Here is a 22,883-nt window from a genome sequence, read left to right as displayed (position 1 = left end):
CACTTCTGATGCATGACACCATCTCTGCACCAACTGCACCCGAACCTTTACAATGTGAATTACGTCATGAATGTGCCATTACCTGCAAGAGAAGCCTTAGGAAAAGCTGGCTGCCTCAGCAAACTCTCGGTTTCCTAACCTATAACACGGGTTTGATAATAACACCTATCTCATAGGGCTGCTGTGAGATTTAAATTAGTAGGGCAAGTACAGTGCTCAGCACAGGACCTGATACACAGTACGTGCTCAGCAAACGTCAACCCAGTTCTATCATTACTATCTCCACTGCTGTAAAATCACGAATCCACTGACTGATTGCCACAGGTCTGCCGGCCTGGCACTGTTAACTCTGGCGTAAAATATATTCACTCTCTGGATAAAGAACAAATTCTCACCTGATAGAACATGTGACAAGGAGGATCACATCAGCCTGAGCAGAAAGCAACGGAAAAAAAGGGAAAATTATGATCTTTGAAATCTGCCTTGTAGAATCACTATCCATTTATCTTTTTCTTTATCACTGTGGTAAAACATACATAGCATAAAATTTAGCATTTTAACCATTTTTAAGTGTGCAATTCAGTAGCATTAAGTATATTCATATTGTTGTGCAACCATCACCACTATCAAGCTCCAGAACCATTTCATGTTCCCCAACTAAAACTCCATACCCATTAAACACTAACTCCCATTCCCCCTCCACCTCCCAGCCCATTGTGAACTTAGTTCCTTGCCTAAAAGTGAGCACCACCATAAAAGTTTCAAAAATAACTGGAACAAAAATACATCTTAGTTCCATGCTATGCATTTTACTCAAGGGAACTCACTCTCATCAGGCCATACCTTATTTCTGAAGCTACATCTGAAAACTTGCACAAATGCGGAGTCTCACCCAGGCCCAGAAAACAATGAAAGCAGAAAATGCATGTACCTCTTGGAGGTTCCTGGTCCGCAAGTAGCCACTCTTCTGTAGGATAGACCAGGCTATCTCTGTGTCATTCACGTTCATCTGGCAGCCATAGGTCTCCAGGTAGACTGCAATGAGAGGGGGATTCCACAATAGGTAAACTAAAAGGGACCACATGTCTCAACAGGTCTCCTTCCCAAATGCCCCAGAAACATCTGAGGCAACTGGTCATCCACTAAATCCCGCTGCCTCAATTCTAAGACAACATTAAGTTCCAGGTCTACCCCCAAATTAATGATAGCCTTTCAGAACAAAAGAAATACTATATTACATACATACATAATTACAGGCCATATCATTTGAAACACAGAAGAAACATGCACCTGAGAGTCAAGGGAATGTGGTTATAAAAACAATTAGAAAAGGGAGAACTAGCTAATAGTGCTGAGTATCAACTTGGGGGAAAAATTTAAATCCATACATTATACCCCTCCTTCTCACAATGAAGTTCTCCAACCTCTGAAGGGAGCAGCAATGGCCATAGGGCACACAAAGCCAGAAAATAAAAATGAGGTAACTTCCTACAGTAACTTCAAACAAACATACTGAAACGAAAGCAAGCACTGGGGCGGCTAGCTGGCTCAGCTGATAGAGCATGGAACTCTTGATTTCCAGGTTTTGTTGTTGTTGTTGTTTTTAAAGATTTATTTATTTATTTATTTGACAGAGATCACAAGTAGGCAGAGAGATAGGCAGAGAGAGAGTGGAGAAGCAGGCTCTTTGCTGAGCAGAGAGCCCGATGCGGGGCTCGATCCCAGGACCCTGGGATCATGACCTGAGCCAAAGGCAGAGGCCTTAACCCACTGAGCCACCCCCGTGCCCCTTGATTTCCAGGTTTTAAGGTCAAGTCCTACATTGGGTACAGAGATATCTTAAAAAAAAAAAAAAAAAAAAAGGAAAGAAAGCATGGCTGTATTATGATGTAAAACACATTTGCATCAAGTTTTAAGAACATCAACTTCATACTCTGGCAAGTCCTCTGAAATTATATTCCTACATCAATTCCTGCCCCTCAGCACCTTTTAATCAACAGACCCAAATAAAGTCCAAATGAAGTTAAAAGTTCGTGACAAAAAAATCATATGAAAACCAACACAGAACAGCAGTAACTTAAAGAAAGAAACAACCAACAATGTTTTTTTAAACCTTCCTTGGCTCACTTTCCTGGTCTTTAAAAAAAAAAAAAAAAATTACGTCAGAACTGAGGGGAACAACAAATAAACATATTTACATATATGTAAAGAACTACAAAATATCTAGCAGGAGGGGCGCCTGGGTGGCTCAGTGGGTTAAGCCTCTGCCTTCGGCTCAGGTCATGATCTCAGGGTCCTGGGATCAAGCCCCGCATCGGGCTCTCTGCTCAGCAGGGAGCCTGCTTCCGCCTCTCTCTCTGCCTGCCTCTCTGCCCACTTGTGATCTCTCCCTCTGTCAAATAAATAAATAAAATCTTAAAATATATATATATATATCTAGCAGGAGTCACAAGATGTACATACTCCTTGATTTACTAGTTTAATTCCTAGATATTTGTCCTAGAAAAAAATTTAATAGGACATAGACATACATTTATATGTATATACCTGCATGTATATACGAAGATACATATTATAGCATTACTTGTATTGGGTTAAGCCGCTGCCTTCGGCTCGGGTCATGATCTCAGGGTCCTGGGATCGAGTCCCGCATCGGGCTCTCTGCTCAGCGGGGAGCCTGCTTCCTCCTCTCTCTCTGCCTGCCTCTCTGCCTACTTGTGATCTCTCTCTGTCAAATAAATAAATAAAATCTTTAAAAAAAAAAAAAAAAAAAACTTTTTAAACAACTTATATAGAACTTTTGAAACAATGTCCAACTATAGAGGACAGGTACATCATAGTACAGCAAAATGTTAACATTTTATACCAGTTTCTAAAAATTTAATTACAAAGGAGCAGCTGGGTGGCTCAGTTGGTTAAGCAACCCAGCTGAATTTCTGGCTCAGGTCATGATGTCGGGGTCATAAGACGGAGTTCTGCATGGGGCTCCACAGTCAGTGGGGAGTCTGCTTATGGATTCTCTCCCTCTACCACTCCATGCTCACACATCCATGCATATACTCTCAAATAAATAAATAAATAAATCTTTTTTTAAAAAAAAGAAAAGAAAAAAAAGAAAGAAAGAAAAGAGGGGCACCTGGGTAGCTCAGTCGGTTAAGTGTCCACTTTTCATTTGGAGTCCTGGGATGGAGCCTGGGATGGAGCTCCACATCAGCTCAGGAAATCTGCTTCTCCCTCTCCCTTTGCCCTTCTCCCTCCCTCCACTTGTGTTCTCTGCTCTCTCTCTCAAATAAATAAATGAAATATTTTTGAGTGAATTTCTACAGCATGAACTGTGAAAGCTTTCTTATGACTTAAGATGATCTAAAAATCGGGGTGCCTGGGTAGCTCAGTGGGTCAAGCCTCTGCCTTCAGCTCAGGGTCCTGGGATCAGGCCCTGCATCAGGCTCTCTACACGGCGGGGAGCCTGCTTCCCCCTCTCTCTCTGCCTGCCTCTCTGCCTACATGTGATCTCTATCTGTCAAACAAATAAATAAAAATCTTAAAAAAAAAAAAAGATCTAAAAATCAGAACAGAGTAAATATAGGGTTTCCAAAAGTAACCAAACAGAAGACTCCCCAGGACTTCCACCCACCCTAGCTACAAGGACCAAAAGTATGAGTTTCTTTCCTTTTTCTTTTTTTTTAAGATTTAATTTATTTATTTGAGAGAGTACACAAGCATGCACAAGCCAGGGAAGGGGCAGAGGGAGAGGGAGAAGCAGACTGCCCACTGAGCACAGAATCTGACACAGAGCTTGATCCTAGGACCCTGAGATCATGAACTGAGCCAAAGTCAGACACAACTGACTGAGCCATCCAGGCACCCCAAAAATTTTTTTAAAGATTTTATTTTTAAGTAATCTCTACAGTCAACATGGGGCTTGAACACACAACACTGAGGTCAAGAGTTGCACACTCCACCAACTGAGCCAGCCAGGTGCCCACAAGCTTCTTAATATTGTTACTTGATGTGGGGCACCTGGGTGGCTCAGTGGGTTAAGCCGCTGCCTTCGGCTCAAGTCATGATCTCAGGGTCCTGGGATCGAGTCCCGCATCGGGCTCTCTGCTCAGCGGGGAGCCTGCTTCCTCCTCTCTCTCTGCCTGCCTCTCTGCCTACTTGTGATCTCTCTCTGTCAAATAAATAAATAAAATCTTAAAAAAAAAAATTAAAAAAATATATATATATATTGTTACTTGATGAAGTCTGACAATTCCAGAACCTAGCAACCTTCCCACCCTATTAACCCTCCAAAGCCAGGTCTGCAATAAAAGAATAATTAAGAATCAGGATGTGGGTACTAGAAAGGAGCAAAGCAGGAAGTCTGAAGAGAGAAGAAAAGTAAAACCAACCTTTCCTTTGCTTCCCTAGAAGTTCATCCACTGTGAGATAGGGGGGAGGGTCCTCCATGTCTGGTTCCTCTTGAGGAGCTGACGCTCTTCTTAAAAAATGCTGAAAAGTCGGCCCACTGGCAAGCCTGGAGCTGAAATCCTTCCGAATTCCATCTTCCTGCTGCCTCTCTACACTCGGACATGCAGTGCTGGGAACACTACTACATGCCCTGCAGGTCCTGAGCAAGAGCCAGGATACGGAAGCCAAGGGCCCCCACCTCTGTGTCTGCAGGACACACTGCAAAGGATGCATGGCACTAAATCAAAGTCCAAAGTCTGCAAAAGAATAACAGGTACACCAACATTTATTGAACACTTCATACCGGGCAATGCTATAAGCACATCCCATGTATTAATACATTTAATACCCAAAAACCCAAGAAGAAGAAGATATTCTTAATACCATCCCTATTTTATAAGTTAGGGAAAAAAAAAAAAAACACACAATCTGGGACAACTTGCCTAAGATCAGACAAAGGAGTGCCAAAGGTAAGATACAAATCCAGGCAGTTTTCAAAACAAAGGGGTGGTAGAGATGAGATGAGATGGTGTGACAAAATAACAAAGAAGCACCTTGTGCCAGGAACAGTTTCAAGGGCATTAAATCTTCACAGCAATCCTCAGCAAGATGGACACAGGTGGTACTATTACCCTCATTCAGAGATAGGGAAATAAACACAGAGAAGCTGAGGAACTTACCTAAGCTCCCACCTAAGCAACAGAGCCAGGACTCAAATGAAGGTCTATATGACCACAAAGACCATGCTCCTAGCCACCTAGCTATGTTGCCTCCCATTACTATGAAATCCACTTACTATCTGAGGGGATCTTTCTTTGAGTTCCTTCAAATGGGACGTATCTAACATGGGGCACCATATGTCTGATCAGTGACTCCTACCCTCCAAGAATCTCAACTTACTGCCTTCAAATGTTCTACCCAGGCCCCCTCACACATAGCTGGGGAGACGAAAATAGCACAACCTTTACAGAGGCCAATTTGCCACTTTCCATCAAAATGACACTCACAACCCCTTTGACCAAGCAGCTCCATTCCTAGATATTTATCCTACAGATAGGGTCTTACATGTATAAAATGACCCATGTGTAAGGATATTCAGTGCAGCAGTGTTTCTAACAGGAAAGGAATGGAAAAGACCTAATGTCATCAGAAGGGGACTAGTTAAGTCATGGTACATCCATGCAATGGGATAAAATGCAACTGTTAGAAAGTAAGGCTGTGGGGTGCGGGTGCCTGGGTGGCTCAGTAGGTTAAAGCCTCTGCCTTCGGCTCAGGTCATGATCCCAGGGTCCTGGGATCGAGCCCTGCATCGGGCTCTCTGCTCAGCAGGGAGCCTGCTTCCTCCTCTCTCTCTCTCTCTCTCTGACTGCCTCTTTGCCTACTTGTGATCTCTGTCAAATTAAAAAAAAAAAAAAAAAAAAAAAAAAAGTAAGGCTGTATCCATACATGACAAAAACAAGGAAGCAAAACGCCCCATAGTGTCTGTAGTATGCTATACTTTAACCTGCAGGGGAAGGAGCACAGGAATATTAAGGTACATACTTGTCAATGAGCACAGTATCTCTAGGGTGCGTAAGAAACAGTCAATGCCTCCCAGGAAGGAACCCTGGTGACTCCAAGTCCAAGAGATGGAGACGCACTTCCCACCACACATCCTTAACGGACCTCACGGTCTCCAGCCTGACTGCCTCACTCCTTCCAGTCACACCATTTTTGTACTGATCTTCACTAGCTTCTAGGCTTTTATACACGCTGTTCTCTCTAGCTATTGTGTCTTCTCTCTGACTTAGCCAACTCCCATGCTTTTAGGTCTCTGCTTCCTCCTAGAATGCCTCCTAGATGCCTGTCCTGGCCACCATTCTCCAAGTCTAGGCTGGGGTCCTCCTATAGATTCCCAAAGCCTCCTAATCTCCATCTCAAGACTTGGCTGTTAATTACTACTTATACTTCTGCCATCCCTTATAGGCTGGAAGATCTCTAAAAGCAGGGAACAAATCTCATCCATTTGTACATCTTCAACATCTCCCATTCAGTAACTAACTCATGGCAGGTGCTGTACATGTAAAATGAGCAGCTGCAGCCTGCTGCCTCTCGAACTCGGTCGCCTGCTACCAGCACTTTAGGCAGGTGCAGTGCTAACCTACATTCAAGCATCAGAGAACAGCAGACTTGTAAGTGTGAGCTTTAAAGTCACACTTCCCTGCTTCTTACTTGCTGTGTGACCTTGGGAAAGCCAAATTCCTATCGCTGAGCTGCCAATTCCACATCTGTAAGATAAAGATAAAGGTCGTACCTGTGTCCCAGAGATTCTGTAAGAATTAAAGAAGGTATTAAAAACAAAACTCGGCATAAGGTAAGCATTCAGTAACTGCACACTTGCAGCCCGCACCCCCTTTCATGGGAGATATAAAGCAATCCGGTTAAGAGCATGGACACTGGAGTCTGTCTGCCCCAGCTGCTGCCTAGCCAGGTAACCCTGGGCACCTGGCGAGCTTCTTAAACTCGGGGAGCTTCCATTTCTCCAGGAGTCAAATGGGGATAGTAATACCTGTGTCTGCTGTGAGGATCAAATGTGATAATGCAAATAAAATTGGAGCGACGGGGGCGGGGGGGTTGGTAATGCTCAAGAATTGGTAGACGGCAATAACGACCAGACAGCAGCCTCATTTCAACGGAAGTAAGCCTAGACGATAAAACACCCCAAACACTTTGTTGGTGTGGCTACAAGGCTTCAGGCGCGGTGCTTAGTGCTTCCCATGGATTTCCGTATCTAATCCTCACCAACATTGTAAGCCAGGATCTATCGTCCCGACTTCACCCGTGACGAGGACAAGGCTCGGGGGCAATGGGGATGACATGCCCAAGGCCACAGGAGAGAAGGCAGCGGGGCGGGGGCGCGAACCCTGACAGTCTGACTCCAGGGGCCGCGCCATCCTCCCCTCGAACACCTAGCGTTTGCTGGGCTCCGCCACCCGCCGGCCCCACGCATGGACCACCTCCGCGGGCCACGCCGCTCACCTGCCGCAGCCCGAGCGCCCTAAATCCGGCAACGCAACCCCACTCAGTCAGCCGGGACGCCGCCCCAGCGTTCAGCGGCAAAGAGCTCACACGAGCGACTTCCGTTCCGCCATGACTTCCGTCCGGGAGGTCCCGGCGGAAGCGCTTCTCCCAGTAGGGTCCGGGTGGGTACCCGTTCCCGGCTTTGCGAAACGGCTCGGGCCGCTGACCCGAGTGGTAGTCCCTGGCCGTCCTGTGCTTGGAATGAGATGAGTGCGAATTAATGTGCTCTAAATGTAAAATACACACCGGATGTCCAAGAAAGGGTGCAGAATAGTTCATCAATCTTGTTTATATTGATTACGTGTTGAAATAATATTTAGAATATACTGGATCAAATGACTATGATTTAAATTAGTTTCATCTGTTTTTTTACCCTTTTAGTGTGGCTATTTAAACTGCATACGTGGCTCACGTCCTCTTTCTACTGGACAGCGCTGCACTATGGGTTGAAGACTTCCATTCACTGTTCCAGCCTGGACCCCTTAGCCCCCGGGGATAGGCGTTACAGACCCATAGTTGAGTGTCATACGGAGTACCTCCTCTTGGGTATCTAATGACTGACCCTTAACTTAATACAGAATGCTTCATTTCCACACTCACAGCCTCTCCCAAAATCTGTTCCCTCCCAGTCTAGACCATCTCAGTGAATGACCCAGCCATCCACCCAGTTACACTAGGAGAAATGGAGGAGTCATTTTCCCCCCTCTCCCTCTACTTTTAATCTGTCAGCAAGTTCTGTCAGCTTTAACTCCAAAATGTCTCAAATTGATCCACTTCCCGTGCTACAACTCTAGCCCAGGCCACCATCATCTCATCTGAAACTACTGCAATAGGCAAGTGGTTTCCTTGTTTCTGCACCTTGTCCTTGTCTCCTACAGACTATTTCCCATAGGGAGCTTGTCTGGAGTGCCTGGGTGGCCCAGTGGGTTGGTGTCCCACATCTGCTCCGGTAATGATCTCAGGGTCCTGCCCCTCCCCCCCAATAAATAAATCAATAAAAATCTTTAAAAATTTTTAAAAAAGAGACTTTGTGTTGTCATTGACTCGGACCACATCACTCTTCTGCTGAAAATTCTGGGTGGCTTATCGTTGGCATTGCAATAAAATCCAGATTTCCCACTGTGTTCTGGGGCCTGCATGATCTGGCCCCTGCTTACTTTTACTTCCCCAATTCACTTCTCCTAACATATTCTCTCTAGTTGACTACACCCCAACTCTGTAACTTTATCTTGCTCCTTCAATAAATACTCCAAGCATATGTTTACATTAGAGTCTACTTACTATTCTTTCTGGAATGCTTTTCCCCCAAATTATTTCTTGGCTGGCCCCTTCTCATTCTTCATGTCACAGCTTGGATACCAACTTTTCAGAGAGGCCCTCCCTGACCACCCCTATATAACCCGCTCCCATCATTATCACATCATTTCCTTCACAGTACTTGACACTATCCAAAATGATGGTATCATTGTTTACTTGTTGTTGCCTGTTTCCCAGGCTCTCAGCTCTCTGAGAGGAGGGACGCATACTGTCCTGTTCATCGCAACATGCCCAGCAGCGAGCACAGAGCCTAACTCATGGAAGGGCTTAATAAATAGCTATTGAATGAATAAATGATTGCATTATATTTTAGTTTGGGATCTCCAGAAATAGATCCCAAGATAAGGATTTGAGTGCTAGTCAGTGATCTCAGGAAACACTACTAGGGTAATCAGGGAATGAAACAAGTAGGGGTGATAGCCAATAAAGAATGTTACCATGAGGGGCACCTGGGTGGCTCAGTCCATCAAGCCTTCAGCTCAGGTCATGATCCCAGGGTCCTGGCATGTGGCCCCACATCAGGCTCCCTGCTCATCAAGGTGTCTGCTTCTCCTCCCTCTGCCTCCCCCCACTCATAAATAAATAATCTTTTTTTTTTAAAGGAGAAAATGTTACCATGGTGGGCATCTGGGCCTTAATTCCACTGGGCAGTTCTGGGAAACAGTGTAGTACACACACCTCGGGATTATTTAATCCAAGAGGAGAGGAAGCTAGAGCAGTTCTATGTGAGCCATGACGGTGGAAAGATGTTCCTGTGTGTACTAGTTCCTCAGCACTTCTGCTCCGTCCGTGCGTGCATGGAGGTCTGTGGTTTGGAAGAAAGCCCTGTGTCAATAAGATGGAGACACTGGCCCCAGCACTTTGAATAAGTAAGAATCTGAGGGCCCTGCTGCAATGACTTCTCTGACTCCTCATTAGAACTCTGAGGTTATTATTGGCCCACTTCAAGGCAGGAAAACTGAAAAGACAAAAGGTGGTCATATGCTGAAGCTGGCACAACCAGTGTGGGGCAGAACTGGGATCCACCCACAGGCCGGTTGGACCCCAAAATGCTGTTCTTACCACTGACTAAGTGAAAGTCAGACTGGCTGAGTGCCCACTGAGGCTTTGACACCATAATAGCCATGGCCAAGTTAATCAGCCCTGCTGATTCCCAGATCCATTGCTTATAAAGTGGCTGCTGTGGGGAGAATACACTGCACCTGGGGTAAGAGGATGGAGAAACAAGTAAGGAGAACATTTAGGAGACTGTGGCAGTTGCCCAAAGATCAGAGTCCGGGACCATTGTGCTTTCTTGGGGCCATAAGGATAATGGAAACAAACCTGGATTTCAGGCGTTTGAGACACTGGAATTAAGTTCATCCTATCTCCTTAGATGACTTCTGGGTGCCAGTTCAGTCAAAAATACAAAGGCAAATACAGGCCAATAGCTGTACTATGGTTCCTAATTTTTACTGTGGGTTCTCCAGATAACCTAGAATGCGAACTGATCACTTGGGGTAATTACTAGTACCATGAAAAATACAACGTTTCAGAAATCATGGAAAAAAACTCTAGAGACAATTTACTGGACACTGGGATCTAAAGATTCCAGATGGAGAAATATTCAGGTTTACTGTGAAGTTTTTTACTGCAAAGGGAAGATGTCTTGTCCTAATGTGGCCATGGAGGGGGTGGTTCCTGTGCCACACAGAGTCCCACTATGGTGGCAGCACCTACATCTGTTATGAGTTATGTCGAGGGGGGCATGCCTTCCACATTGCCAAGGGCGACAATGCCCCTTCTCCCTCCCTGGCGACCATCAAGCATGGCCCCTGTCCTTCCACACATACCAGCTCCCTGTTTCAGGTCCTGCTTATGGTAGCACCATGGCCCTTCTCTCTTTACTCTCAGTCTTCCCCTCTTAAAGTCATGAGCAAGGAATTCTAGAGCTGGAAAAAAGCCAGCGTCAGAGTGTTCCAATATGGGAGTCAGGGGAAAGTCAGGGTTTGAACCCAGGTCTCTAAGGCTCTTAGAATTGGCTCTTTCAAATCTGGCCCTTGCCTTAGGAACCCCACAGGGAGATGTCCCCTTGCCTCTTCATGATCAGGGCAGGAGACTGCAACTCCATGGCCCATGGTACGAAGCTGGTAGCATGAGGAATGTTCTCTGTTAGGCTGCACCGCCCAACACACACACACACACACAAACACACACACACTCAACAGCTGTTCCCAACATCCCCTACTATCCTGCCCCACACACATACCAGCCCACCTGGGAACCAGGGACCATTTCCCACCACCTTCCCCATAACATCTCACCACATTCTTTTAAGCCTCTACTTTTAGTTGCCATGTTGTAGAGTTTTAAACGGTGCTGTGTTTTGGACAATGAAGGTGATGAAAACAATCCCCCCCCCACCAGATTCCAGGAGTTTAGAAGCCCCTTTGTTCCATCTCACCCCAGGATCTCTCACCTGGGATGCCATTCCCCCTTTCCACCTACCTCTTACTGGTTGTGATAGTTCTGTTACTGAGCTCTTATTCCTCCCTTCCCCTTCCCCACTGACAGCTCAGCTACAGGACTTGTTTTGGCCAATAGAATGACAGAGGACATAACCATGCTTATGCAATTTGCTTGCCTTTGAACTCCAGTCACTTGCCAGGAGAAAAGAAAGTGCCTTGAGAGCTGATGTCCCTTCATCCTGGGCTCCAGAAAGAACACAGAGTGGACTTGAGCCAAACCCATAGCCTGGAGTAAAGCCACCCAGCCAAGCCCAGCTTATAAAGGTCAAGTTGCAGTCAACAGGCAGCCCCGGGAGCGTGAAAATAAATACTTATGGCTGTGGTCACTGAGGTTGGGTTGGGTTTTTTCCCCCATAGCATTACAGCAGCAGGAGCTGATTTTTAGTATACTCTTTCAGATGAACTTTAGCTCCCATGTCTCCTTCTGAGAGAAACCTCCCTTAAACCCCTAGAGTAGGTCAGGTTCTCGCTGGCCCCTCTGCTATTTCCATGTCTGCTCAATCTGTACCACACATATGCTTGTGGGAGATCCTGCCAGATTTCTGTTCCCTGTGCATGGGAATCTGTCCTTCTTGCTCTCAGCAAACCAGCCTCTGGCCCCGAGAACTGGCACAGAGTAGGCACACACTAGATATTTCTCAGATGAACAATGAATTGACAGATGGATGGGCAGATGTGTAGATGCACAGGCAAGGCTGGAGTATCTCTGCTCACCTGAGTCTCCCCAGGCTTCCAGAACTATAGCTCTGGCTCTGGCTTGTTATGTGACTTCACGTGGTCCTCAGTTCCCTCCTGCGGAGGCTTGCTTAAAACTGTTCAGTCCAATAGAACAGCCACCAGCCACATGTGGCTACTGAGCTGCTTACTGAGCAGCTGGTGTGAATGAGGAACTAAATTTTACTTAAGTTTAATTCATTTTTTTAAGATTTTATTTATTTATTCAACAGAGAGAGAGAGAGAGATCACAAGTAGGCAGAGAGGCAAGCAGAGAGAGAAGAGGAAGCAAGTTCCCCACTGCGCAGAGAGCCAGATGTGGGGCTCGATCCCAGGACCCTGAGATCACGAGCCACTTAAGTTTAATTCATTTTAATTTAAAAACTGATGCTCAATTTAATTATTGGAAAATTTTAGTGCAGTTGGACTAACTTGGGCATGGGAATCTACTTTCTTTGACTATAAATTTTATGAAATATAAATATAAATCAAGAATTTCCAATTGGGAGGCCTGGGTGGTTCAGTGGGTTAAGTATCTCACTCTTGGTTTCGGCTCAGGTCATGATCTCAGGGTCATGAGATCCAGACCCACTTAGGGCTCTGCGCTCAGCTTGGGGTCTACCTGAGTTTCTTTCCCCTGCACCTCCCTCCCTCTCTGTTCCCCCCTATGCCTATGCTCTCACTCTCTAAAAATAAATAAATAAAATCTTAAAAAAAAAAAAGAATTTCCAATGAAAATTTGGCACTTAGAGATGTGCTATAGATATAAAATACACACCACATTTCAAAGAATTAGTACCCAGAAAAAGTAAGACATCTCAATAGATTTTTATATATGTGAAGTGATATTTTTGACACATTGAGTTAGATAAAACATATTATTAAAGTTATTCTCAGGGCGCCTGGATGGCTCAGTCATTTAAGCATCTGCCTTGGGTTCAGGTCATGATCCTGGGGTCCTGGGATCAAGCCCTGCATCTGGCTCCCTGCTCAGTGGGGAGTCTGCTTCTCCCTCTTCCCCCACCACTTGTGCTCTCAAATCTATAAATAAAATATGTTTTAAAAAAATAAGGGGCCCCTGGCTGGCTCAATTGGTTAAGCATCTGCCTTTGGCTCAGGTCATGATCCCAGGCTCCTGGGACAGAGCCCCACAAAGCAAAGGGCATCCTGCTCAGCAGGCAGCCTCCTTGTCCCTCTCCCACTTCTGCTCCCCCTGCTTGTGCTCTTTCTGTCATATAAATAAATGAAATCTTTTTAAATATAAAATAAAAACAAAAAATAATTTTCACCTTTTTATATTTTAAAATGTGGCTACTAGAAAATGTTTAATTACACATGTGATTCACATTACATTTCTAATGGATAGTGCAGGGCCAGAATGTCTCCAAGGTGCACATGGCTCCGAAGCAATAAAGAGTTGGTTTGAACCCAAGCTTAGATGCCTCAGAGCTGTGTGACTCTGTGCAAGTCACTTTTCCTCTCTGAGCCACAGTTTCTGCATCTTTGAAATGGAGATCATAGGTGTGTGGTGAAGATCCAATGAAGAAATGTATGCAAAGTGCCTGGCAGAGAGCAAGCAGTCTCCAATCATAAGCTCTCATTACTGTCACTGATCTTCTGGACAGCACAAACAAGTAGAGAGTTATAAACGTGGCATACCCACATTCAGCCAGCACATTACAGCTTCTAAAGAACATTCCACAAACCATTTTCTAAGTGTCCTCTCCCCCACAGGAAAGGAGCCTGAGGCTCTCTATGATGTGGTGTTGGTGGTTTTGTTTTTTTTTTTTTTAAGATTTTGTGTATTTATTTGACAGGGAGAGAGAAAGAGAGAGCGCATAAACAGGGGGAGCAGCAGCAGAGGGAGAGGAAGAAGCAGGCTCCCCACTGAGCAAGGAGCCTGATGTGGGGCTCGATCCCAGCACCCTGGGATCATGACCTGAGCCAAAGGCAGACACTTAGCCATCTGAGCCATCCAGGTGCCCCTCTATGATGGCTTTAAAATAGGTCCACAGATTCTCTGACATTCCTTTCTTCAATAAATGGAGCCTAATTTCCCTCCCCTTGAGTGTCAGCTAGACTTAGTGACTCCCTTCTAATGACTAGAATAAAGCAGAACTGACAGTATGAGATATCCAAGTCTGGGTCATAAGAGGCATTGTCAATTCCTCTTGGCTCTATCTTCTGTGTCACTCCCTCTGGGGGAAGCCAGCTGCCTTGTCACAAGTGTACTTGAGCAGCCCTCGGTTAGGCCCGTAGGGTAAAGTATATGTGCTGCCGAAGCGAGCACAGGCCCGTAGGGTAAAGAACTAGGGCTTCCTGCCAGCAGCCAAATGCGTGAGCAATGTTGGGAATAGATCCTCTAGTCCCAGTCAAGCTTTCAGATGAGAACATCCCCAGCCAATACCTTGACTGCAACCTCATTAAAAAAAAAACCCTGAGTCAACAATATCCCAGCTTAGCCTCTCACATATTCCTGATCCACAGAACCTGAAAAATAATAAACTTCAAGCTGTTAGATTTGGGGGTGATTTGTCACACAATAATAGATAACAAATACACTTTCTTTATGGCCCCGTGGTTAAAGGTCTGCTCTTCTCCAGGAAAAGAGCCCCAGTCCTGGGTCTGGTCCATCTTGGGACTATGGCGGCCACCAAAGAGTCCAGAGACCAAGGCACAAACCACAGACACTAGGCCAGGCTGCCTATGTGCTCACAGGCTCTTTATTTATCCAAGAGGAAGGAGGAGAGAGGATGAAGAGAAAAACCGACGCCCCAGGTGGTGGAGCTGAGGGGAGAAATGAACAGAAAGGTTCCTCCTCTTTCTCTTGCCATGGACCCCAGGGAACTCCAGCTTCAGAGGAGGCCTCTGAGGGTGGCTTAGGAGCCTCTAGGAGGCCCGGCAGTTGTTGTCTGGGGTCAGGATCCCCACAGGGGCACGTCCCAGGCTCGGAATGGCTTTTGTGTACACAAAATATCTCTCTGCAAAAGGCACTGGTGGGGGAATGGTGGGGCAGCTGGGAGGTTACTCCATCACAGGCAGGATCCACTGTGTCCTGAGTCCGGGTCCCAGTCCCAAGACCATCCCAGACTCCCTTAGAGGCTGGGACTCCAATCTCTTATTCCTTTCCACTCCCTTCCCTCAGCCCAGTGGTGAGCAGGCAGTCAGCGGAGGGCCGGGTCAGGCCAGGTGACAGACACCCTCTCTTCAGGGCGAGTGCTTCCAGTGACCTCTAGGCCAAAAGCCCCAGGCGGGTGACTTTGGCCGAGAGGAAAGAGTGGATGATGAAGACCATGGTTTTGGGGCACGAGTGCAGGTCCAGCTGCTGCAGGGTGGATGGAAAGAAGCGTCAGGAGCCCCACCCAGCCTGGCCTCTGGGACAACACAGCCTCCCGCCCCCTCCACTCACAATCTCTCCTTCAGCACCCCCGAAGTCCAGGAAGAGGAGGCTGGCACCGTCATCCGAGGACATCTGCAGCTTCTCAAAGGGCTGTCGAAGCAGCACAGCTCGAGCTGCACCGGGCTCCGCCGCCCACAGTGTGAAGCCCTTGTCGATGTGCACAGAAAGGCTGCAGGGCCGGCCATTCCACGTGCAGGCTGTGGGGGCAAGAGGGGGCCACGTGGGCACAGGCACAGCTGGCCCCTCAGAGACCATGAGCCCCACAGCCGACCCTCGTCAGTAATGCCACAAATGGGGCTTCAGTACTGCTCGGGACGGGGAGCTCACTGCCTGGTAGACCATCTGTACATTTACCCTGCCTGGAGTTGTCCCCATCTTCAAATACAGAAAAATGGGCTCACGGAGAAACTCTACCCCACTTCAGGTCCCACGTCCAGAAGTAGAAAGGGAAGCTTAAACTCTGTCATGTTCAGAAGGCCCACTCCCTCTCTTCCTATAAAGGTTATCAGGAGATCCACCAAGCATGGCCCTTGGAGCCCTTAGAGACCCATTGAATTGCCCCGTTAAATGTGAACTTCGGATAAATAATGGATAATTTGGACATATTTACACTGAGAAAGTATTTGTTGTTTTCTGAAATTCACATTTAAGTGGGTGTCCTATGGTTTATCTGGCAACCGTACCCCAGGGGCATCACAAAGCTGGGGCAAGAAAACCCAGGGCAAAGAGTCTTACTACCCACTGGGGCACCTGCACATCCAAAAGAGAGAGCTCCTAGGGACCCTAAAGCCCACTTCTTATCCCCCTCCTGAAGCACCCTACAGAAGGAAGTTTGAATGCTTCTGGGGGTGAGAGGCTCATCACCCAAGAGGCACTCCCAGATCTGCCCAGCCCACCTGTCGACACCTCTTGCACACCCTCCGCAGCCCGGTGACAGCCATCCACCAGCTGGCGGGTCCAGGCAGCCAGCTCCTGCGGCGACTCCACGCTGAACAGGTGAGTATCCACACCATGACGTGTGCCCGTGCGCAGGGCAAAAGAGAGCTCTGTATCGTAGGGCACCGAACCCTTGGAGGGACCTGAGTGCACCAGCCTAGGGGTGGCGGGGTGGAGTGGAGGGGAAGGGTGAAGTGTGATATCTCAGACAATGGGGAAATAGGCCATGGGGGTGGTGACCCGGGGAAGGGCCCCTGTGACTCCTTTACCACCTCATCAGTGAACAGGACTTCCAGCTGTGCCCTGACAGACTCACCGGGCCCACCTCCTGCCATCCTTCCCCTGCTCCCGGAACTCCGCCCATGCTAGTGTCTTCAAACACGTGGAGCACATTCTTGCCTCAGCACAGCTGCACAGGCTATTCCCTCTGTCAAGGACACGCTTCCCTGATGACCTGCATGGCTCCCTCCCTCACTCCCTTCAGATCTTTGCTCAGATGTCATCTCTGAGAAGCCATCCCTGACCTCCCTGTCTAAAATAGCATCCCTGGCACTCACTAGCCTTACTTTTCATCATGATAACCAGAAATGATACGTATTCTTTATTTGCTCCACTTGGTTTTTGGTTGTCTTTTTCGCTAGAATATCATCTAGGATACAAATTTTTGTCTAATTGGTTCACCACTCTCTTCTCAGCAATGAAAGCAATGCCCGGCATGTAGTAGGTGTTCAATAAACATTTGTGACCTGAATTAATGAGTCCCTTGATTAGTTTGGCAATCCATGACCAGCTTATTCCTGGTAGACATCTGGCTCCTGACCCATGGGCTGGAGCCCCATCCAGGGGAAGATATATGAGCAGCAATGGCCCAGGCACTTGGTTTGATTCCCACTTGCTGTGTTAACCTAGGGTAACTCACTCCCCCTCTCTGGGCAACAGACGCAGAGCTCTGGCCCCTAGCCCTCTTTGCTCCTCACTCCACACACTCTCATAACTTCAGCTACCCACTAGAGCTGCTGTGACACCCAGTTTCCTGTTCTCAAGCCCGGAACTATAAACCCACAACTCCCCAAGATTCCCATCCAAACTCACTATCCGTCCCCCACTCAACTCAGCAACTTGCTCCAGCCTCCCCCTTTTGCACTCCCACCCTTAGTCCCCACTGCTCATCCAGACACAAGCTCCAAACCTCCCATTCATCCATTCTTCCTGGACACCTCCCTCACCCTCCCCATCTGGCAAGCACTAAGCCCAGTTAATTTTACCACCCATGTGCCTTCCAATGCAAATGCGGCCTTTCCTCTCCATCTGCTGCCTCCACCCACCTCTACCATCTCTCCTGCATGACTGTACCAGCCTCCCAGCTTCCATCCTGCCCCCTCCAATGCATTTCCCATGTGGCAGCCACAGGAATTCTTCTAAAACTCAACCCAAGTCGGGGCACCTGGGTGGCTCAGTCGGGTAAGCACCAGACTCCTGATTCTGGTTCAGGTCATGATCTCAGGGTTGTGAGATCAAACCCCGCTTTGGGTTCTGCATTCAACAGGGAGTCTGCTTTGGATTCTCTCTCTCCTTCTCCCTCTCCTTTTGCACAACACGCCCACCGATCACTCTTATTGTCTCTCTAAAATAAATAAATAAAGGGGGACCATGTTGGCTCAGTCAGTTGAGTGTCTGCCCTCTGCTCAGGTCATGATCTCAGGGATAGAGCCTCCGCATAGGGCTCCTTGCTCATCGAGATATCAGATGCCCGGCAGGGGGAGGGGGAGGTGGTCTGCTTCTCCCTCTCCCTCTGCCCCTCTCCTCCTCCTGCTCTCTCTTGCATTCTCTGTCTCTTTCATAAATAAATAAAATCTTTAAAAATTAAAATAAATCTTTTTTAGAAAGCTTAAAAAATAATTTTTTTTTTAATTTATTTGACAGACAGAGATCACAAGTAGGCAGAGAGACAGGCAGAGAGAGGAAGGAAAGCAGGCTCCCTACTGAGCAGAGAGCCCGATGCGGGGCTCGATCCCAGGACCCTGAGATCATGACCTGAGCCGAAAGCAGAGGCTTTAACCCACTGAGCCACCCGGGGGCCCCAAAAAATAATTCTTTTTTAATTAAACATACACACACACACACACACACACACACACATACAAACACCTCACCTCACTCCCAGGCTAAAACCCTTCCACTGGGCCACAACTCTTAAGATAAAGCTACTTGCATTCCTTAACCAGGCAGGAGAGTATCCACCAAGATCAGGCCCTGCCAGCTCCCTGCCTCGTTTCTCTCCATTTCCTGTATAGAGTCTACATCCCGCTTATAGCACACTTGGAGCTCCATGAACACCCTGTAGCCCTTAATACTTCTGTAACTTTGACCATGTTGTTCTCTGTGTAAGATGCTCTTCCACTTTTTCTGAAATAGCAAACTTCTACTCATCCGTCAAAGCCCAGCTCAACAGCACCTCCTGCTAAAGCCTTGCCCATCAGACCAGGCGCGTGAAGGGGTTCCTAAACTCTGTGCTATGGAGGCTGTTCCTAGAGCAGCCTCCCCCACCAGACTGGGTACTCACTCAGGGCAGACTGTTGGGATCAGCTCCCTGTCCCCTGAACCCTGCTGCACAGATTGGGGCAGAGTAGGTGTCAATCAGTGAGTGACTAGTGGGACCTCGCATCCTTCTCTTGCAAGCCCCCATTTTACAGATAAAGAAACTAAGGCCCAGATAACATAGACACTTGCTTCAAGTCACCTGGCAAATAACCCAGGGCAGAATGAGGCTGGAATCCCCCAGCTCTGAGGCCCATGGAGAGCATCACCCCCACCCAACCTCTGGGTGAGACAGGCACCCCTGCCTGCCCACCTACCTGGTGGCAATGAGGGGGGCCGTACGGGCTGGCTGACTCAGAGCCTCACGGGTCTGGGGTAGATGGCAGTAGAGAAGCAGCTCCTTCTCAGTCAGCAAGGCCAAGGTGGGTGCCGTGCCCCCACTGGGCAGCTGCAGGGGGCAAGCCAACAGTGAGGACGGGCAGGGAGGGGAGCGGTCAGAGGGCCAGGAAGGAGTGGGATCGTGCCCAGGAATGTGGTTAGCTCCAGGGGAGGGGTCAAGGTGGGGGACTGAGGCCTGGCCCAGCAGGCACCTGCTCAGTCAGCCAGCCGATATGCTTGATGTCCTGGCTCCCAGCTGTGCTGGTGGCCGCCAGCAGCGCCTGCAGCTCGTCCTTGACCCAAGGCATCAGAGTGTTGACCTGGGCCTGGATAGCAGCTGCCCACGACTTTGCGCTAGCCTCGTCCTTGGCTCTCAGGAAGAGGGTGTCTTGGCCATCTGCTGAACAGATCTCCAGATACCTGCAGGCATAAACAGAGGGGAGGGGAGGACCAGCTTGTGGGGCTGCAGCTGCCCAACCTTGAAACCTGGCCCCAAACCCCATTCTCTGCAAAACCAGGAGAAACCACAGGGAATCCAAGAGATGGTGGGGAGGGACACTCCCTGCGGGGGCTCCAGCCACAAGTGGGGCTTCATAGGGCCTAAGGAACAAGAGACTATGACACATACACACACAGGCATATACATACAAATTAAACACATACGCAAGCATGTGTGATAGGAGCCAAAATCACTGCGTGAGGATTTATGATCTTACTTTTCTTCTCCTGGTTTCTAAGGAGAAGGATTCTCCTTCTGAGCCAGCTCCTGGCTCCTCCCTTGTGGCACAGGATGCAAGTAATAAACTAACGGGGGCGGGGGTGGGGGGGGAGCGTGGAAACTGAGAGGCCAAGTCAGTCTGCATAAAAAGAGCTGGAGGAGTGGAGAACGGAGAAGGGACGGAGGGAAAAAAGCCATGTGGACAGTTGTGGGGGAAGGGTTTCCGGGAGGTACCGAGAGGAGCAGTGACAGCGAAAGGATTTTAAAATGTTATGTTTGAACCATGAAAGACTCGCTCCTCTTTGCCCTTTCTGTCACAGATGAAGTGAGACAGAAACTGGAGAATGGCTCCCACGATACCCATTCCAACTCCCTTCTCCTTTGCCTCCCTCTACTGCAGAACTAGGAAGGGAAGTACCTGAATTCCCACCTCCCTTGCAGCTAGGGCTGGCCACCAGGTCCAACCACGAGCGGTAGACAGAAGTCTCTGGCAAGGACGTCCCCTCCCAACTGAAGGGAAAGCTTCCCTAGATGGGGTAGTTACTCTCCAAAGATGGCTTCCACCAAATCCCTCCCTCCCTGTCCACACAGTCTACTTTTCTCATCAAGAGGTGAAATTTCTTTCTCTTCTCCTTGACCTTGTAACTTGGTTTGACAAATAAAATGTGACAGAAGTGACATTCTGGCATTTCCAAGCCACCACGAAGTCCAAGTACCCTGCAACCAGCTACCCTGAGAGGAAGAACAAACAAGGCACATAGAAAGGCCTTGCGGAAAGAGGACTGCTTAGCCAGCCCCTGGCTGTTCCAACTATTCTAGCTGAGGCAGCAGCCATGGGGGCGAAGCAGCCATCTTGTACTTCCAGCCCCCGCAGACACCACAAAAAGCAGAAGAACTGGCCAGCCGAGCCAGCTCGGATTATAGATTTATAAGAAATAATGAACTGTTATCTTTTAAGACACTATATTTTAGGATGGTTTGTTATGCGGCAAAGGAACAAAATGCCAGGAGAAAAACTCCTTTGCCTTTGCCTTCTTCCTGCCTGGAATATGGACACAGGCTTCAAGGCACAACCACCATTCTACCTCTAAGAAGAAAATACACAATGAAAATGGCAGAGGAGAAGCTAGAAGCTTGATTCATTAAGGGCATTCTTGAGGAGCGAAAAAAGCCTGATTAGCTGATCCTGAACCATTTCTCAAACACGTGGAAAAGTAAACCTGCCCTTTATTTCAGTCATTGCTTACTGGCCTTCCTGATACTTGCAGCCCAGTGTGATCCTAACACGTAGTAAAAGTGTGAAATATTTTTCATTACAGTTTGGTTACCAGATTGTGCTCCTTTGACTGGGATATTTAGTGCTGATAAGGAACCACAGGTATATCCAAGTTATCTGTTTTACACACGTGCCCACAGTCAAGCATGCGTGTACACACACACACACACACGTGGATATTAACACAAACATACACAAACACATAGGCACAAATCTACACCCACACCCATGCAAACGCTCACATAGGCACACAAACGCTTGCATTTACTGTCAACTCCACATGAACAAACAGAAAACACACAAACACATGTTTCGGGTGATGTCTGGGATCAGGCTGGGAACCACGATTTACCTAATGTTCAGTAAGTCTCAGGAACGACTAATACCACCTCGCCTTCATCCAACACAAAATGCCCCTTTGGTGGAACATCTTAAGTGACCTGCCAATCACCAGCTCTTGCCTCGTGGGGGCAGCTAGAGTTGGGATAGCGGGTAGGGCTAGGCCATCTGGATGCTGAACCTCCAGGCCAACGTTGGGTGTCAGCTGGCATTGAACCTCAGCTGTACCTAGGACCCACAGCAAAAGCCTTTTATGGTCACGCTATGTAAACACCACCCCTGATCCTGCATACCCCACTCGGTCAACATATTCTCCAGTCAACCACCACATCCCTCAGGCACCTGAAGTTTCTAAAGCAGAGAAGGCTACTGGGAATGAGGCAAGTTCTATCCCTTCCTGGATGTGTGATCTTGGGCAGGTTACTGCCTCTCTCTGTCCTCATCTACAAAATGGGGCTGAAATAATGGGCCTTTGCTCATAGGGGTGCTGCCAGAGTTAAATTAAATTGTGCATGGTAAACACTCAATAGTGTTGGCTCTTACCAATCTTACCATCAGGGAACTGGTAAAGGCTGCCCATATGTGAAGGACAGTAACTTTCCACGGCCCTGACATGAACGCTACTGGACATCTACAAACCTCAGCAGAGTTAGAAGAGACTTGACGGGATCACTGAGTCTAGAAACTTTATTTCCCAGTGGGGAATCTAAAGGTCAGTAAGGAAAAGGGACTAGTTCAAGGAGAACCAGGACTGGACCCCAGGGCTCTTCTACAGTCCAAGCTCCTCCTCAGATGTGAGCTGTTCAGAGGAAAAGGGAGAACCCAAGCGCACCACCATCCTCTTCACTCTTACACCCATTCAACAAACAAACATTTCTTAAGCCCTACTATGTTCAGGCATTGTGCTGGTCACGTGCAACACACCGCCATCTTTCCTTCGGCCCCACTACTCATCTCTGTCTGAGTTGCCCCCCCACCCCAGACTTACCTGGGCTCTGGGTCACTGGGGGTGCACCTCCTCGAGACATATGCCATCTTCAAGGACACGCGTTTGGCATCACTGAGGTCCCGGGGTGGGGGGCCAGGGGAAGATGGCTGTCGCTGAAGGGGTGAAGCAGGAGGCGAGTCCCAACCAACTGAGGTCCCGCTGGCAGAGTTCTTAAAATATGGTGAGACCTCCTTCATGTACTTGACTGGTCAGAGGACAGGTCAGCAGTTACTGTCGTGACATGGGCTCCCATGCAGCACACA

General features: G+C 47.9%; 2 protein-coding genes across 2 annotated transcripts in view; both read right to left on the bottom strand.

The window, feature by feature from the left end:
• Positions 1–4,654, bottom strand: part of CDK5RAP1 (CDK5 regulatory subunit associated protein 1) — a 29,431-nt gene extending 24,777 nt beyond the window's left edge. Inside the window, 4 exon segments of the mRNA XM_032350953.1 lie at positions 396–430; positions 932–1,035; positions 4,392–4,497; positions 4,500–4,654. Of these exon segments, the coding sequence (XP_032206844.1) occupies positions 396–430; positions 932–1,035; positions 4,392–4,497; positions 4,500–4,544 (290 nt within the window). The 5' untranslated portion in view covers positions 4,545–4,654.
• A 10,067-nt stretch (positions 4,655–14,721) lies between these two features.
• SNTA1 (syntrophin alpha 1) overlaps positions 14,722–22,883 on the bottom strand; it is a 29,533-nt gene continuing 21,371 nt past the window's right edge. The window contains exons 3-8 of the mRNA XM_032350952.1: positions 22,621–22,825; positions 19,512–19,719; positions 19,239–19,369; positions 16,344–16,540; positions 15,457–15,644; positions 14,722–15,372 (exon numbers count right to left, since the gene is read on the bottom strand). Coding sequence (XP_032206843.1) covers positions 15,280–15,372; positions 15,457–15,644; positions 16,344–16,540; positions 19,239–19,369; positions 19,512–19,719; positions 22,621–22,825 — 1,022 coding nt within the window. The 3' untranslated portion in view covers positions 14,722–15,279. The remainder of the gene's footprint in view (positions 15,373–15,456; positions 15,645–16,343; positions 16,541–19,238; positions 19,370–19,511; positions 19,720–22,620; positions 22,826–22,883) is intronic.

The sequence above is a fragment of the Mustela erminea genome, chromosome 7 (assembly GCF_009829155.1).
Source record: "Mustela erminea isolate mMusErm1 chromosome 7, mMusErm1.Pri, whole genome shotgun sequence".
In the NCBI taxonomy this organism is placed as follows: domain Eukaryota; kingdom Metazoa; phylum Chordata; class Mammalia; order Carnivora; family Mustelidae; genus Mustela; species Mustela erminea.
Note: the sequence above shows the minus strand (reverse complement) of the source record. Positions and strands in the feature narration are given on the sequence as shown.